Genomic DNA, 19,212 nt, shown 5'->3' on the forward strand with positions numbered 1-19,212 from the left:
CCTCCACCCCCCAAGTAGCTGGGACTACAGGAGCCTGCCACAACACCTGGTTATTTTTTGGTTGCAGCTGTCATTGTTGTTTGGCGGCCCAGGCTGGATTCGAACCCGCCAGCTCAGGTGTATGTGGCTGGTGCCTTAGCCGCTTGAGCCACAGGCACCGAGCCATAGGAATTCTTTAAGTAAGAAAGCAATAATATTAAAATACTTTAAAGACAGGTAACTCGAAAAAAAAATATTCCAAATACATTTTCAATAGTAATCAGAAATTTTGAGTTGGCATTTTGGAGCAGATAAAGACATCAGTATACAACAAGAGAAGAAAATCAACTTATACAGAGATCATGTCCAAAAACTATTATTGTCTATACAGTTATAAATAAATAAAAGTATGTATAAAATCTGCCACTATCCTATTTTGAATAAAAAAATAGACTATTTTTGTTGTGTTTGTATTTCAAAGATGCTGAACACAGCCCTAAGTACAATAAATTTTTATCATTCTGGAAACATCTATTCCCTTAAAAAAATCACATATGGAAATAAAATGTATCCAGTAACATGAAAAATAAGCCATTATCCTTTCAAAAATCAAACTGCATTTTTGCTGAAGCGTGCGCAAGACGGATGTGCCCATGAAGAAGGCTTTCCTCAGTGCCTGAGAAAAGTAAAACACCAAATCTTCTCCCCTTTCACCAGCTGAGAGTTTGAGATCAGCCTGTGCAACATAGCGAAGATCCTATCTCCACAAAAAACAGAAAAATCATCCAGGCCTGGTGGCATGTGCTGGTAGTCCCTGCTACCTGGGACGCTGAGGCAGAAGAATTACTCCCGCCCAGGAGTTCAAGGCTGCAGTGGGCTGCGATTACGTCGCTGCACTCCAGCCTGGGCAACAAAGTGAGACCTTGTCTCCAAAAAAATAGTTTTTAATTTTAAAAAATAGTAATAATAGGAGGTGAGTGTGGGCAGAGACACAGAGGGCCATGCGGAAAGGCTGGAGTTGCGCTGACATAGCCAGGGAACAGCTGGGTCTATGCGAAGCTGGAAGGGGCAAGCCAGCGAGCATGGCCCTGCCTACCCTGATTCCAGACTTCTTCGCTGAAGAACTGCATGAGAACAAACGTCTGCTATTTGGAGCCAATCAGCTGATGCTTCCTTATGGCAGCCCTGAAAAACTAACACCCCCGTCTCGGTAACCTCGGGAGAGGAGAAGGCAGGGTACAAGCAGATACAACTTTTAGACTGATCTGGGCTGTTAATTCTCTCTTAAAGAATAAATGGGGCAGTGGATTCAGAAATTTCCACAAAAACTCTCTCTCCTTGGGTGCCTGGTGTCCAACAGGGCTGTCCCTTTCCACTGCCCACGCCGAGAAATAGACCTCGGCTCCTTGGGGAGACGCTCCTGCCCCCTAGTGGGGAGGCAGAGACTAAAATTACATAAACAAAAGATTAAAACTTGAAAGGAAGATAACTTGATAAATCTAATACATTCTTAGATAAGAATTAATTATCTCCCTCTGAGTGTAATTCTATGGTAGAATTAAAATGGCCCCATATACTGAGGGTGGCCAAACCAGTATACTGGTTCGAACCCAGCCCCAACCAGACTACAGCAAAAAAAATAGCCAGGTGTTGTGGCAGGTGCCTGTAGTCCTAGCTACTTGGAAGGCTGAGGCAAGAGTATCGCTTGAGTCCAAGAGTTTGAGGTTGCTGTGAGCTGTGATGCCCACAGCACTCTACTGAGGGCAACAAAGTGAGATTCTGTCTAAAAAAAAAAAAAAAAAAAAAAAAAGGAGGCCTCAGGTGCACCCAGGAGGCTGGTGGCTTTGTGTGATTAAGTGAGCGTGGTCCATTCAGCTCTCAGAGGAATGGATACATGCATAAGCATTAATTAAGTGTGGCATTATTAACATACCCTAATTAGATATAAGCTATATCCTTTGATATTCACAAGAAAATGTGTGCTAGGTCAAATCTTGTCTTTTTTGTATTTGGGGGTTTTTTGAGACAGAATCTTACTCTGTAGCCCTGGGTAGAGTGCCGTGGCATAATAGCTCACAGCAACCTCTAACTCCTGGGCTTAAGAGATCCTTCTGCCTCAGCTCCCAAGTAGCTGGGACTACAGGCACTCATCACAATGCCACACTAGTTTTTCTATTTTTAGCAGAGATGGGTGTCATGCCCTTGCTCAGGCTGGTCTTGAACTCCTGAGCTCAAGCTATCCACCTATGTGGGCCTCCCAGAGTACCAAGATGACAGATATGAGCCATGGCGCCCAGTCAAAAATCTTGTCTTACGCCCAACAATGTAGCAAAAAGAATATTCCTTAACCAGGAATGTCTTTTATAAACCTTGACAAGAATCATAATTTAGACCAAAAATTAACAAAATATGTTATCAAAAAGTAGCTAAAATTGAACTGTGCAGATGAAAAGAACTAAAACTCTAGGACATCTTAGAGTTGTCAGGAAGATTCTAACATATTTCAATACAACTGCCAACATCTACTAAATTTAGAAAATTATTGCAATTTCACAAGTATGGATTATTCACAAATACATTTTTTTCCTCTGATTTAATGAGCCCTGCTGGGTAAAGCTGTCATCTCTAACTCAGGTTAATTTGAGGAAACCTGCTTTTTCCAGATGGCATCAAAAAGAGCAGATAGTTAATATGAGACACTGAAGTCAAAGTCACCTAGTGTTTATCTGCATGTGGAGTGCAAGAGCTGTTAGCCTCTGAGCCCACTTTCACCTGTTTCTTAAACCAGTACCCCACTGTGGAATTTCCTGCACCATCCTAAACTGTCCAATTTCTCTGACGGCAGACCACCAGTGTTACTCTGAAAGTCTGCAACAGAGTCTGCTGCCTAGCAAGCTGAACCATCTTCCCCCACTGTAGAGTAGCAGAAAATAACAGCATGTCCCATATCTTTCCTGCATGAAACATGTGGCTAATTTAGTGCCCCAAAGTTTACTTGTGCTGCAGATTAAAGAAACTCTGCACTACAGATCTCTGGGCATTGTGCACCTCCAGCCAGGCCCTGTCCACCTGCTAAAATGCTGATTAATTAAGTGACCATCGGTTGTCTTTCTAGTCTTATTTATTAACATGCAGTTTGCCCCCAAGTTTCTTTCTCATGCTCAAAGTCAATGTCTTAGAAAGTACCATATCATCTAACTCCAGTGAGATTAGCCTATATCACAAAATCCCAAAACCAGAGATGCTGGCGTGGATGTGGAGAAAAGGGAACACCCTACACTCCTGGTGGGAATGTAAACTAATACATTCCTTTTGGAAAGACATCTGGAGAACACTTAGAGAACTAAACATAGACCTGCCGTTTGACCCTGTAATTCCTTTATTAGGTATATTCCCAGATGACCAAAAATCGCATTACAACAAAGACATTTGTATCAGAATGTTTACTGCAGCCCAATTCATAATTGCCAGGTCATGGAAGAAGCCCAAGTACCCATCGATCCACAAATGGATCAACAAACTGTGGTATATGTACACCATAGAATACTATGCAGCCATAAAGATGGAAACTTTACGTCCTTCATGTTCACATGGATGGAGCTGGAAAATGTTCTTCTTAGCAAAGTATCACAAGAATGGAAGAAAAAGTATCCAATGTACACACCCCTATTATGAAACTAATTTATACCTTTTATATGAAAGCTATAACCTAATAACAGCCTAAGAATACGGGGAGAGGAGAGGGAGAGGGGAAGGGGGAGTGGGTGGAGAGAGGGGGATTGGAGGGATCACTTCTGTGGTTTATCTTACAAGGGTACAAGTGAATCTTTCTAAGAGTAGAATGTGAATGTTTTAAAATAATAACTAAGAAAATGAAGGCTATGTTAACCAGTTTGATGGAAGTGTTTCGGATTGTGTGTGAAAACCCCACACTGTACCCCAGAAGTGCATTAATGTACATAGTTACCATTCAATAAAAAAATAAATAATTAAAAAAAAAGAAAGTACCACTTAACATGGATTTCTCATAGTCTTAGTAAATAAAGAGACAGCCTATCTCCTAATAGAGGAACATTCTAACCCAGAGATGTTACTAGAGGAGAATATCCCAGCATTAACAACCAGAACAATGTTACTAAAATATAATCCACATTAAAACTTTCATACAGGCCTCTGCCTCTTTGCCTACTTGTCCTGGCAATGGAGGCAGAATGGCTGTCTATGATGAAAATATCCTGCTTGATAAACATTCTTACTCTGTAACCCTACCTTTTTCTTCTTTAATATACTTTGTTTCATGCTCATCTTAAAAAAATAATAATAAAATGAATAAATAAATCTTTCATACAAGAATCTGGTGGAGAAACTCAACTTCTGTATTTAAACCTAGTATTCTCAATGCACCCTGAATATCAATTTCAGATCTGACCTCATGCCAGCTTGTCAATCACTCAGACACCGGGGTTTTTAAAAAGCTCTCCAAGGTATGCTGGGTGTGGTGGCTCACACCTGCAATCCCAGCACTCTGAGAGGTTGAGGCGGGTGGATTTCCCGAGCTCACAGGTTTGAAACCATCCTGAGCAAGAGCAACACCTCATCTCTAAAAATAACCAGGTACTGTAGCAGGCGGCTGTAGTCCCAGCTACTTGAGAGGCTGAGGCAAGAGAATTGCTTGAGCCCAAGAGTTTGAGGTTCCTGTGAGCTGTGATGCCACAGCACTCTACTGAGGGTGACAAAATGAAACTCTGTCTCAGAAACAAAGCTCTCCAAGGTAACTGTTTTATTTTTTTTTCTCCAAGATAATTCTAATGTTAAACTGTAGTTGAGGACCACTGATGTATACCGGGAGTCAGCAACCATGTTCTATAAAGGACCATACCACAGAACCAGGCATGGTGACTCACACCTGTAATCCTAGCACTCTGAGAAGCAAGAGCTCCTTGAACTCAGGAGTTTGAGACCAGCCTGAGAAAGAATGAGACCCTGTCTCTACTAAAAATAGGAAAATTAGCCAGACTTTGTGGTGGGTGCCTGTAGTTCCAGCTACTCAGGAGGCTGACGAAAGAGGATCACTTGAGCCCAAGAGCTTGAGGTTGCTGTGAGCTGTGATGACCCCACGGCGACAGAGTGGGATTCTGTCACAAAAAAAGGACCATACCATAAATGTTTTAGGCCTCACAGGCCATTTTGTCCCTGTCACGCCTCTCAGTTCTGCTGCTATGGCACAAAAGTGGCCATGTACAATATGTAAATGAATGAGTGTGGCACTGTTCCAATACAGCTTTATTTATGAACACTGAAATCTGGATTTATTGCAACTTTCACATGTCACAAAATATTGTTCTTCTTTTGATTGTTTCCAATCATTTAAAAATATAAAAACTCAAAAGAATTTTTAAAAAATTTTAATGTAATATAAAAACTATTCTTGGCTCACAGATTATATAACTCATGTGGCAGGCCAGATCTGCCTGGGCCATGTTTACTGACTGCAGACCTGCACGGCAGATTCAACACACTTCTACTTAATCTTTTCTCAAAAACATTTGTAGAAAAGATCCCTCTCACAGCAAGGGTACCTTCAGATTCAAGCTGGTCCAGGCCATAAGAGGTGGCTGTGTTGACATGGCTAATGGATGGCCAGACAGTTCCCTTCTCAGAGGACACCTCAGAAGCGGACAGCATGGGGGAAAGGCCATGTGTCTCCACCATCATTCCTGGGGGCGTCACCGGAGAACCCAGAACTGATGTCAGCTCCTCACCTGGCCCTGTGACTGTGTCCATGAGGTCTGTCAAACACAAGAGACAGGACTGATCGTTATGGGAAACATGAACTTGTGCTTTCACCAGAAATGACTAATGAAACGAAACCTCCCACACAGCAGCCGGGCACTGGGGCAGCTTTCCTTCCCCACGTCGTAGGAAGCCAGCGACCCAGAACAAACACTTTATCTTCCAGGAAATAAATATACTGTCTCAAATCAGAACTTGGTTTTTAAATTTTAACCTCCCACTTATCCTATTGACAATATTATGGATGTAGCAGAATTTTATATGATGTATTACTAAAAACAAAAGATGTAACCAAACAATGTATTATATTAAAATAGATGCTGAAGACTACTTTGAAAAGACTGACTGTCTTTCTTAAAATGAAGTCGTAGAGTAAGAACCGAGCTCTGCATCTGGAAGGTACTGGACTTCTAAGCAGCCAAACACAGGCCCCAGTGTTACCAAGTGTGCAGATTGGAAATTTTCACTGTCCCTAAGAGATTAGACCATTTATATAGAAAGCATTTCGGAGACATTCTTTCAAATCTGTATAATAACCTATAAGATAGGTAAGAATACCTTTAGAGAGGAACAGAGACTGACAAAAGTTAAGAAACGAGCTTGAAAGAAGGGAACACTTCTACACTGCTGGCAGGATTGCAAACTAATACAGCCTCCTTGGAAAGAAATCCAGAGAATCCTCAAAGAACTCGAAATAGACCTTCTATTTAATCCCACAATCCCATTGCCAGGTATCTACCCAGAAAAAAAAATCGTTTTATCACAAGAGCATGTGTACTAGATTGTTTATTATAGTTCAATTTATAATTGCCAACATGGAAACAACCCAAGTGCCCATCAACCCAAGAATGAATGAACAAACCGTGGTATATGTACTCTGTGGAATACTACACAGCCATAAAAAGATGGAGACTTTACATCTTTTCTATTAACCTGGATAGAGTTAGAAAACATTCTCTTTAGTAAAGCAGAACAAGAAAGGAACAGCAAGTACCCAATGATTCGATACTAACATGAAGCCAATAGATGAACTAATATAGGCCCACACAAGAGGAAAAACTCAGTTCAATTCAAGTTGGGGGAAGGGGGAAAGAGGGAAGGGGAGAGAGGAGGTGGCAAGGGGATTGCTGTGCTCCCACTTAATGGGCACAATGTAGGGGTATATGGCACACCCCCTGGGTGAAGGGCACAGCTACAATAGGGACCTCACCTAACAAACGCAGACACTGTGACCTAATTCTTTGTACCCTCATATTATTCTGAAATAAAAAAAGAAAAAAGAAGAAACTTGCTTGAGGTCACAGTACTACTGAAGGACAAAGTTGGGACTCAGATCCAAGTGCTTGCTGTCACCACCCCACCCTGCCAGCTCCCAGCAGCAGTTATCAAACAAGGCAAATGTTCTCAGGAGGCCCGGACCTGTACATGAGCCACCAGGACGTTTAATCTGAGGACTAACCCTGCATCCTTTGGGGGCTACACGCCACCTCCCCTGATGACAGCGAGCTCACCTTCCTTCCAGGTCGGGTGTGTGCGTGCACCGACGGCAGTGACAACTGCCTCACTCATTCTGCTCCTTGTCAACTTACTGAAGAGACCTACCCCCAAAACAATCAGTCCAACACCCTCCTTTACAGACCTTCCAGAGCAGGAGCAGCTTCCACAGACAAAGGGACAGCTGTAGTTGAAACCACAGCGGCCAGAGGCTCCCATTTTCTTGACAGCTGAGTAACACCGGGTTCCCCGGACACAGGAGTGGGCAGCTCTTCTCCTCCCTCTGTCCCGCCACCGTCTCCAGTAACCTCAAGGAGAACGACTTGCTCTTGTGTCACCAAGGACAAAGTGGCTTCTGGTTCTTGAATAGCTGTTGTCATCTCTTGTGTGACGATGTCTTAAAAAGGGGGAAACATTTTAAAATAAAACAAATGTCTATACTTGCAAAATCACTGTACAATTGATAAATTAAGGGGAGAAAGGCAGATAGCATTTAGGCAATTGGGGAAGCAAAGGGAGAAGGTAGAAATAAAATAAAAGTAAGTAAATGTTTTCCCCACTGCTGCTTTCAGGAGCTGCAAACCAATCTAAGACAGAGATAAAGAAGTTTATATAAACAAAGTAGGAAGATGAACAGCTGAGCTGCCTTCCAAACCCTAAGAAACAAATTATACAGAACTAAGTTACATTTAACAATTTGCAGAAACATTTGTATAAATATATGCATTTCTGAAGGGTCAAGGAAGTTAGTATTTTAAAATAAAGGAATAAAAATTCCAGTAACTTGCTGGGCTTATACCTGTAATCCTAGCACTCTGGGAGGCCAAGGCAGGTGGACTCCTTGAGCTTAGATGTTCAAGACCAGCCTAAGCAAAAGCAAGACCCATCTGTACTAAAAAATAGAAAAACTGAGGCAAGAGGTTCCCTTGAGCCCAAATTGGAGGTTGCTGTGAGCTATGATGCCACAGCACTCTATCCAGAGCAACCACTTGAGTCTCAAAAAAGAAAAGAAAAAAAAATTCTAATAACTAATGTTTACCAAGTTTCTGTTGTGTGTCATGCCTCATTTTATCCTCCTGTGTGTACTGAGGGGAGGCAAGTCCTAGTATCATTCCATGGAAACCGTGTGTCACACACAGTGGTCAGGATGCGCTGACTACCGCCAAATGTAGGGCCAAATTCTGACTGAGTCCCTTATTAGCTGTGTGATCTTAGACAAATTACTTCATATCTCTGGGCCCTGAGATATAAAATGGGGGTAATAACAGTTTCTATCTCATAGTCTTGTTACAAAAATTAAATTAGATAACCCCTGTAGGCATCTGGTCCTTGGTAACTAAGTGTTCAGTAGATATCTGCTATCACTGCTCCATTTCACAGAACTTGGGTTTACAGAAGCTAAGGAACCTTAACCACTGTACTAACATGCCCAAGAACCATCTGGAGTGGCCTCCATAGAAGATTGCATTTGCTTTTCGATCAGAAAAGAAAATGAAATAGACCTACAGGGCAGGACATGTCTGTCACATGTCCACTTTAACAACCTTATACAATATGCTACTAAAGACTTTTTTTTTTTTGAGACAGAGCCTCAAGCTGTCCCCCTGGGTAGAGTTCTATGGCATCACAGCTCACAGCAACCCCCAACTCCTGGGCTCAAGCGATTCTCCTGCCTCTGCCTCCCACGTAGCTGGGACTACAGGTGCCTGCCACAACAGCCGGCTATTTTTTTTGGTTGCAGCCATCACTATTGTTCAGCGGGCCCGGGCTGGAGTCAAACCCACCAGCTCAGGTGTATGTGGCTGGCACCTTAGCCACTTGAGCCACAGGCACCGAGCCTAAAGACTATTTCTAAGTCAAGATGTGCCCTCTTCTTATGAAGGAAGAAATGTCAGATACTGTACTGAGCTATACAAAAATCTTAATTTCTAGAAGATCTTATTACCTCTCTTTTCTTAAAAACTAGTTATAGTTACAAAGAGTTTTAGCAAGGCCAGCAAGCAGTACAATAAAAAATAACATTCTAGGGATAGCTAAAAAAAAAAGTTCTCAAAGTTTGCATTAATGACATCACAGTACATCTTCTTATGCAAAAACAAAAATAAAAAATATTTTCCTTGAAAACTATTTGCTTTAAAATAGTATATTTTGTTTATTTTTCAATATAAACAGTTCCTTTTCTTGGTATCCATCCAATTAAGACTATTTTTCTTCTGAACTGAAGAGATTTTTACCTTTGATGGATTGAAATATATATACGTATGTATGTATATATATATTCCAAAGGTGAGCGGCTGTCTAATTTTGAAGATATTACATGGTTATAGGACAAACAACATGAGTTAAAGTAAGGTTCTAGCATGAGCTTCATTTTTGTACCTTATATCATCAAGTTTTTCTTTCCCCAACAAGACTGCAAATCTCTTGAGAGCCAGGGCTCCCTGCCCTGTGTACAGATATCTCCAGCACATAGGACAATGCTCTATTTGCCATAAGAAGAGAATAATATATAGCTGCATCATGTTATGCAGTATATAATCCCTACATTGCTCTCATTTTTGAAAGCATAATGAATACTTCTGAGAATAAATATGTAAAAATAAAAACACAATCTATATTCATGATTTTATGAAATAGCAAGAAACTTCAAAATGTGTAATACCCTGAACAAGTGACTTCTGTTACAGAAAGAAGAGAAACAGAAGTAGTAATGGGAATGTTTTAAATAACCTCAAAAATTGCCCAGCATCTCTCACTCTTTCTACTCCCGGTAGAAAAAAAGTAATAGATTATTTTTAAAGACTGATCTTCTGTTGAACCACCTGAAGAACTAGCTGACTCAGGACTGACTATAACTTCATAGTATTCATCTCTTAGTAATGTCCAGAAACACCAAGAAGTCATTGCATATTCTGAAGAAGATAATGTCATAGTGATCCCTAGGCCCTAAAATGATGGTCATCTGAGATGTTTACTTTAGAAAAATATTTATAATCCCCAAAAAAATGATTAGTAAAAGTTTCAGGCTATTCTCTAACTTCTACTTATAAATGCAAGCTTTCACATTCTTTTTAATCCCACAGATCTCTCTCAAAGAGAGCTCATTTCAAAGTTGTTTGATGAATTTGGACAAGGTCGGCATCAAATTGGATAATTCCAGTCTGAATGGTTCTCTACAGGGTCCAGCAAAAGTGATGCCCTTTCGTGCTTGTGTGTGATGTTGTTATGTCACAGAATCACATGCTTATGACTTTGTAATAAAAGACTGACATAAATTACCAGCTCACAAAAAGGTTGTTGTTTTTGCCATTATCTGTGCATGTAATTCTGTAACAATATCACACTCAAGGACAAAAAAGGTCACTTCTGCTGGACCCTATATTTTCATTTACTAATCCCCCATGTGCCAAGGATTATGGTATGAGCTAGGAATAAAAAGATGTCACCTATTAAAAGACTGGACTTTAGTGTTGCGATTATAAAGAGTGAGCATATTCAATAATCAAAACAATTTTTAAAATTACAAAATCATTTTACTTTTTAGGCTCACCCAAGTCTAGGACATAAGCATCATGGACTCAGTCATGGGTAAGTAACTGGGGCCTAGGACTCACTGCTCCAGAAAGACAGATCCTGCAAAGATCTGACGTAAGGGGTGGTGCCTGTGGCTCAAAGGAGTAGGGGGCCGGCCCCATATACTGGAGGTGATGGGTTAAAACCTGGCCCTGGCCAAAAACAAATAAACAAACAAAAAGATCTGACGTAAACTTCATGCTCAGTCAAATCTAATATTCTCACAGCCACGCGGACCCCCAGTTCCACATCAAAACCAGTTTATAAAACATTTGCTGGAAGCATTTTATGAAAACTTAGAGCATATTAGATCTCTGTCTTTACAAAATGAAGTAGACATGTAAAAGTCAGTCTTCCTCTTACCATTCATTGATGATCTCTTATTTTAATTTGATCTCAATAACACTTTTTTTCAGAGTAACAAAGAGAGATTTTATTTAGGAAGAACAAAGAGAAAGTTTAGAGTGCTTCCCAAGAGAGGTGAAAGAGGGTCCCAGAGGAAAGAGACAAGCAAAAGTCTGCAGGGTATAAAATATTCTCTCCACTTGAAATTGGCTGTGATCAATCTTAATAACATTTTCTAAAACATATTACTGATTTGATATTTTCCACTAATTGGCCTACTTGGCTGAATTAACATAGTGTACATGTTCCAAAACAATTTGAAATGAGCATTCACACATTATACAGAGCTGTTCCTTCCCACTGTTGTTATCTAACCAACTCAACATAATAAAAGAATAACATTTCCCATCAGCAACAAATACAAGGCTTGCCAGCTCATAATACTCACAGACTTAAGGGCCAAGAGAAAGTAGGAAAAAAATGCAGCACAAGCCAGCCACAAGTTATCTTTCCCCCATTGTCTCTAGCCGCTTTCTTTCGGAGAAATCAGAAGTCAGAGAATTAATGTAGTTAATACTATGAAATAAATATAGTATTCACCTAAAGCTCTTTCGTAAGAAATGTAAAGGATGTGACTATGTTTCACAACAATGTGAATACAAGTATCCTACACTGTTTATTTCACCATTTAAACCTGGAGGTAATCTTCTGCCATTTTTATATTAATATATTTTCATAATAAAACATTGGACAAATATTAGTCTATATTAGAGTGTCTCAGTCTCAATGCTATTAGCACACCGGCTCAGGTCACTCTTTTTTGTGGGGGCTGTCATATGTCCTCTAAGCGACATCCCTCCCCTCTGCCCACACGGTGCCAGGAGCACCTCTTGGTCGTTAACAACTGAAAGTGTCTCCTGTCCCCTGAGGGAGGGGAGAGTCGAACCATCCCCTGTTGAAGACTACTGGTCTATATGCAGGGTGTATATTTGGGTGTAATTTTTATTAAAATACATGATTTACATGTACACTTTGACCTTTCACTAAATGTTTGGGTTCTTTTTATTAAATCATAGCTGTGTACATTAATGCAATCATGGAGTACAGTGTGGTGTTTTCATATACAATTTGAAATATTTTCATCAAACTGATTAACATAACCTTCATCATTAAATGTTAACCTATTTCTGAATTGCCATTTAAAAAAGAAACCACAAAACCAAATCAAAAATTCCAAATTAAACAAAGCTTTTCTTTCTTTTATTTTCTTTCATTTACCTTTTGATGTATTTCCCAAAAGTTGATATGCCTCGGACTCATACTCTGAGATGGAAACAGTGGTCTCCAAGGAAGACACAGCATCCTGTTCCTTGATGGATTCTGTGGAGTCTCCCGTACTTTGGAACAGGTCCACAACAGAAACTGTTGTGTCTTCCATCAGGCTTGTGGGGGGAAAGGAACTCTGATGGGTGAAGGCAGGAGACAGCTCATCCCCTTGTGCTGTTACCAGGACTGTCCGCACGTGTGTTTCCCCTTCCGCCAGCCCCAGAGCCACGTGTGCGGCCTCTGTCAAAGGCCAGCCCCCTTCCGTCCCCTCACGGCTTGCCTGTGCTGTCGGAGATATTTCTACTCTCACCTGAGCCCCTGCACTGTCTCCAAGCTTCGGGGTCTTTATTTGGCCTACACTCTCTAATTTGGTGTCATCCCAGTCATCACTGAACACAGAAGCAGCTGGGACAGCTGTGCTGACACTCAGTGTGACTTCTGGGGCTCCCAGCAGACTATCAGTTTCTGGCTGGACGCTCAGCGTATGCTCAGAAGCCATGAATGATTGCTTGGTGGAAGTCACCTGGGTATCATCAGCCGTCATCTGCACAGGCTTCTTATCAGGTGTGAGGCTCTCAGGCTCAGGGCCTACTGTGGACCCAGTACCAGGAAAAGATGTTTTCCTGTGGTCTGGGGATGTTTCAGATTCCTCAGGCCTTGCCCAGGTGGTCAGCATTTCTTTAGCATTCACATGGGATGAAGAGGAGTGTCCCAGACTAACTCCTTCATGACTGTCAGTTGCAAATAACTGGTCATCCACATCACTCAGTGTTGCTTCTGTGGCCTCTTCAGCAGTGGGCTGCATGCTGGTCCCCCTGATGGGCTCCTCCTTCACACCAATATTCAGAGAAGTGGTTGCAGTGACAGCAGTGGTTAACACAGCCTTGAAAGGAGACATTCTCTCTGGCTGACTGGAACCAAACACGTCTTCACCTGCTGGGCCTGCTGGCACAGTAGCAGCATAAACATCAGGGCTATCAGGCTGCAGGAGCCTGGCTCCTCTAGGAGGGGTTTCTTTGTTAATCAAGAATACTTGATTTGACGGCAGGGCTGATGGCCCTGCTGACGTCAGTGGATCCTCAGAGACCACCATCTGAGGAGCCTGCTTTGAGGTAAGAGAGCTGTTCTCTAGGCCATCTGTGCTCATCTTCTCAAACTGCCCTTCTTCTGCAGGAACATATGCGATCTCACTCCTTTCTGTTTTGGGAAAGGCCAGGCATCGTGTGGCACAGCTGAGAAGCAGGAGGCTACAGAAAGCCAGGCCAGTGTGCAGTGTGACTGGTCTGCTCATAGTGGAGGAGAAATGTCACATAAATCGGCAGGGTTGACAATTCCAGTAATCGAGTCCTGCAGAAAAATAAAGCATGCCACACTGTCAGAGAAATGTATTTTGTGAGTAATTTCCTTTAAAATTAAACCAAAAGTAAAATAATCTCCTCTCTCCTTGACTCCACACACAGAGATAGGAGAAGGCTGCTCTATTTCTTTGTACCTCTGAGACATGGATAACCCAGTTCATTTTTCCCTGCTGAATTTTGCTGATTTAACTTTCAAGCTCCCAGAAATAGGTACACGAAGTTCAAGTATCAGGTTCATTGTTTCTTAAATACCTACTAGAAATAAACTACCCTTGAAGTCACATTTTCAAAAAAAATAATAATTTTCTCCTAATTTCTCTATTAATCACACAGTCAGATGACTACAGAAATAGCAACATGTACAAGATATAAAAAGGAAATCTTACACATTCATTCAGTCAAACAATTTTTAAGTGTTGCCATGGTCTACATGTTTGCATCTCCCAAAATGTATACATTGAAACCTAATCACTAATGTGATAGTAATACACAGTGGGGCCTTTGGGAAGTGATTCCATGGGAATGAGATTAGTCCCCTTACAAAAGAGACCCCAGAGAGCTCTTCATCCTTTCCACCATGTGAGGAAGCAAAAAGGTGCCCTCTGCTAACCAGAACACCAAATCTGCTGGTGATCTTGGACTTTGCAGCCCGGAGAACTGTGAGAAATAAATTTCTATTGTTCAAAGCTGCCCCATTTATGGCATTTTGTTACAGCAACCCAAGGGGACTGAAACACGTATTTTTTTTTTTTTCCAATGAAAGTGTACTGTGTTTTATTTTATTGAAGAGGAAAAATTCTGGCTCAGCGCCTGTGGCTCAAGTGGCTAAGGCACCAGCCACATACACCTAAGGTGGTGGGTTCGAATCCCCAGCCCGGACCCGCCAAAACAACAATGACGGCTGCAACCAAAAATAGCCGGGCGTTGTGGCAGGCGCCTGTCATCCCAGCTACTTGTGAGGCTGAGACAGGAGACTCGCTTGAGCCCAGGAGTTGGAGGTTGCTGTGAGCTGTACACGGCACTCTACCCAGGGGTACAGCTTGAGGCTCTGTCTCAAAAAAAAAAGAGGAAAAATTCTTTGCTCCAATGTGTTTTCACAAATTTCTGATCATTGTGTTTATCTATTCAAATTTTCAAATAAACAAGGCTTTTGCTAAGGTTGTTATCAACAGAGTATGAAAAAATGGGCACTACTTTAATGGCTAGTTGCTTTTCAACACTATTTGAGAAATAAATGTGATTTAACAATAATATTATGCTGTAACATTCGATGTTCTAATTGAGTAAAAATAACGGACATCCTTGTTTTCATAAAGGGCTCTATTAAAGGTTTAAACTACATTCTTTCTGAAATGTATATTTACTAATTGATTCCAGTCAAGTCAAAGAAATGTATCATTTTATAAAGTAAGTGCTTTCCCTTTCTTCTCATACAATGCTGGTAATCTAACAGTGCTGCAAGAGAATGCTCTCTCTCTAAAGAACACTCCATGCATTTGGCTTCTAGTATACAGCTAAAGCTTATGATGTTTGATTAATTTTTAGCATTCATATAAGGTATCTGTAAAATTATACGAAAAAAAAGCACTCTAACTTCTGGACAGCACCTGAGGCTCAAGGAGTAGGGCGCCAGCCCCATATGCCAGAGGTGGTAGATTCAAACTCAGCCCTGACCAAAAAAAAAAAAAAAAAAGCTCTCTAATTTTCCAGTGTAATTGGCTTTTCTTTCTTTCTTTCTTCTTTTAAAATTAAATCATAGCTGTGTACATTAATGCATCATGGGGTACAATGTGCTGGTTTTATATACAATTTGAAATGTTTTCATCAAACTGGTTAACATAGCCTTCACGGCATTTCCTTAGTTATTATGTTAAGACATTTATATTCTACACCTAGTAAATTTCACATGTACCCTTGTAAGATGCACTGTAGGTGTGGTCCCACCAATTACCCTCCCTCCACCCATCCTCCCCTTCTCCTCCCCCCCTTCCTCTTTAAAACACGTATATTTTAAAACTTATGTTCTATCATTGTTAAATACCACCAGTTAACTATCCAGTTTAAAGAAGTATATAAATGTATATATATAGAGAGAAAGACAGACAGAGTCTCACTGTGTCCCCAAGGCTACAGTGTCACAGCTCACAGCAACCTCAAACTTTCGGGCTCAAGGGATCCTTCTGCCTCATCCTCCCCATTAGCTGGGACTATAGTCGCCCACCACAGCACCTGGCTAATTTTCCTATTTTTAGTAGAGATGGTCTCACTCTTGCTCAGGTTGCTCTTAAACTGGTAAGCTCAAGCAATCCACCAGCCTTGGCCTCCCAGAGTGCTAGGATTACAAGTGTGAGCCACCGTGCCTGGCATCATTTTCAATTAAAATATGTCTTTTAAATGTTTAAATTATTTCTTATACTCTGTAATAACTATAGAAAAAATCATAGGCAACATCTTCATGTTTCAAAATTTAAGGATCAAAAAAAGTATGAGTTAGGCAATGTAAATAAATGATTTTAGAAAAATACAACTGGTTTTAAAATAAGCAATCTTTACTGAATATCAACTACTGTAAGATTTAGAGATGTATTGTATTCTTTAAAATAAACTACTCATGCTCTCATTACAACTAAAGCTGTATTAAAATCTCTAGATTTCCCCCAAATCTAAAAGTTTTAGTTCTTTTTAACGTTTTAGTCCTATTTTTCTGAGTAGGGCCTTTCCTTTCCCCTCATTGGCAATTTCTCAGATGCTTCAGGTTTTCTGGAAAATTAAACTAGAAATCGGCCTTCTAAAATAAAAACCTTGCCTCTATAAAAGTTATACTTTTTCTTTCTTTCTCGTCTAATCATCCAACTATCTACCTTAAGCACATGAGGGGCATGTGTGAAATACAGAAATTCACATTTTTATAGGACATTCTCACCTTAGGGATTTCACAGCTTCCACATATTATCCATTTATCCTTATAGGTCCTTTTAAGAAAGAAAAAAGGTCAAGTCCTCAGAGCATGATCCAGATGGCCAAAGACAAACAGAGCACTGAATTTTCCTTTGAAAGAGGAATGTGTGGATTCTGAGCCGAGTCCTCCTGCCAACTCACAGACACGTGACTGTGCCATCTCAGTCAAGCCTTCAGAAACCCACAGCCCCAGATGACATCTTGACTGCACCTTCTTGAGAGACCTTGAGCCAGAACAACCCAGACAAGCTACTCTCAAATTCCTGATGCACAGAAATGGTATAAAATAACAAACATTAATTGTTGTTTTAAGTCATTGAGTTTTAGCATAATTTGGTATGCAAAAAGCTTGCTCTGAGGAAAAATACAGGAATGGAATGGTGTGAGAAGGTGTCATGACGCTGTGGGCAGAAAAGGAATAGCAGCATGTCAGGGATAATAACTTAGCAGTAAGAGAGAACTGAAGCCACAGGTGACTTCAATAAGCCCCCCCAGAGAATCCTCAGACACAGTGAGGGGCTGCTAAGTTTCTCCATGTGTAGGATGGGGGCTTAAAACCATTTTATTGAAATATTAAGTACATATATGTAGGTAGCATTGCTTTTTTTAAAGGGGAATATGGGAAAGATACTTGATAAAGAGAGAACAGCATGTACCAAGGCATGTCGACACCTTGGACATCAGTTATCACTCTGCTGTAGGTGAGCCCGCAGGCATCCAGGGCGTAGCCCTGTAACAGGTCGCTGAATTTGGCCTGCTGCCTCTGTGTGCCTTCCTGAAAACAAAAACATATATGCAGCCAAGGTGCTCACAATCAGTGAAACCACACCTCTGAGTTTCTATAGACAAGCTGGGCTTTAAACCCTAACTACATAGTCAGAGATATAAAAGCTGTAGACGTCCCTGGCTCATTTCTGATCTTTTCAGATAGCTGCCCCTTCCTAAACAAATACTAATCTCACTCAGCATCCCAGAAGATAGAAAGTGTGGCCTAAAAGCTCATCTACATGATCCCAAATTGCTGGATTAAAACCCTGAAAATCCCAGGCCCTGATCAATGGCAACAGAGATTGGAGAGATGTGGATTTGGACCATAAAGTGATTCCTGAGAGTTAGATGAGAGAAGAGAGGTCAGCACTCCGCTTGACAAGGGTGGAAGAGGCCCCCCACCTGACAGCATGCGTGTGGCCACCACCTTTGTGCCATGTAACCATCTTTTGTTTTTTTAATTCCAGCTGGGGATGAGACGAGGGATGGGGGAGAGAAGAGGAGGGAGGGAGACTGCTGTGCTGACATTGTAAGCTCATCATTTATATCCTCATATTAATCAGAAATCTAAAACAAACATTCCTGAATTCTAGCTTTATTTGGCATTTTTTCTTTCTTTTTTCTTTGTACAGACTGTTACCCAACTGGTCTTGACTCCTAACCTCAAGCAATCCTCCTGCCTCAGCCTCTCTAAGTGTTAGTACAACCAACACGCCTGCCCGAATCATGGCTTTATTGTAATTAGAACTTACTATGTGATACGCGTCAAGGGGCGTCGGTTTCTCCTTTGGCAAACTGAGGAGTTAAAATAAGTTTTTGAAATCCCTTCTACCTCTAAGATTTTATTTTCATATCTCATCTATATGACCTAAAATAAAAATACAGATATTTACATCTTTTCATAGTTCTGCCACCAAGTAGAAAGGCACCTGGGTGGTGGGACAGGCGTTTCACATTGTGTTTGTGTGTTTGGAGTCCTGTGGATTGAGAGGAAAATTTCATGAACAAATCAGATAGGAGAGGGAGGGGGCAAAGAACAAGATGGCCCCAATTGCGTTTCCAAACATAATTTTCCTTTAAGGCTTTTCTTTTTCATCTGTATCTTGAGTTTTAGAATTTGTGTGTCAAGGGAATTCTGCCATTGCCCTGAAAGACTTTCTGTCTGTGGTTAAGTGCCGGCCACCTGCTTTCTAAATCAAATTACAACAGAAAACGTGGGGGTGAACCACAAGCCATTTCTATGTCTGCATTGAGGCCATATGTTCCTTCTCCCCACTATTCAAAGCAATGCTTGAACTTTTTTTTTTTTTTGAGACGGAGCCTCAAGCTATCCCCCTGGGTAGAGTGCCTTGGCATCACGCTCACAGCAACCTCTAACTCCTGGGCTCAAGCGAGTCTCCTGCTTCAGCCTCCCAAGTAGCCGGGACTACAGGCACCCACCACAACGCCTGGCCATTTTTTGGTTGCAGCCATCATTGTTGTTTGGCGGCCCGGGCTGGGGATTCGAACCCGCCACCTTAGGTGTATGTGGCTGGCGCCTTAGCCACTTGAGCCACAGGCGCCGAGCGGCAATGCTTGAACTTTAAAAGGTGAAAAGACAGCCTGTAGAAACAGCACA

At 41.3% G+C, this 19,212-nt stretch overlaps 1 protein-coding gene and 1 pseudogene across 1 annotated transcript in view; one reads left to right on the forward strand and one right to left on the reverse strand.

Annotated features, from left to right (window-relative positions):
- Window positions 1-13,816, reverse strand: part of CUNH14orf37 (chromosome unknown C14orf37 homolog) — a 128,155-nt gene extending 114,339 nt beyond the window's left edge. Inside the window, exons 1-3 of the mRNA XM_003794410.3 lie at window positions 12,463-13,816; window positions 7,412-7,663; window positions 5,559-5,768 (exon numbers count right to left, since the gene is read on the reverse strand). Coding sequence (XP_003794458.1) covers window positions 5,559-5,768; window positions 7,412-7,663; window positions 12,463-13,801 — 1,801 coding nt within the window. The 5' untranslated portion in view covers window positions 13,802-13,816. The remainder of the gene's footprint in view (window positions 1-5,558; window positions 5,769-7,411; window positions 7,664-12,462) is intronic.
- A 4,119-nt stretch (window positions 13,817-17,935) lies between these two features.
- Window positions 17,936-18,045, forward strand: LOC111726817 (annotated as a pseudogene).
- Window positions 18,046-19,212: the final 1,167 nt, after the last annotated feature.

Source organism: Otolemur garnettii, unplaced genomic scaffold (genome assembly GCF_000181295.1).
Source record: "Otolemur garnettii isolate 467f Iridium unplaced genomic scaffold, OtoGar3 scaffold00081, whole genome shotgun sequence".
Taxonomy (NCBI): Eukaryota; Metazoa; Chordata; class Mammalia; order Primates; family Galagidae; genus Otolemur; species Otolemur garnettii.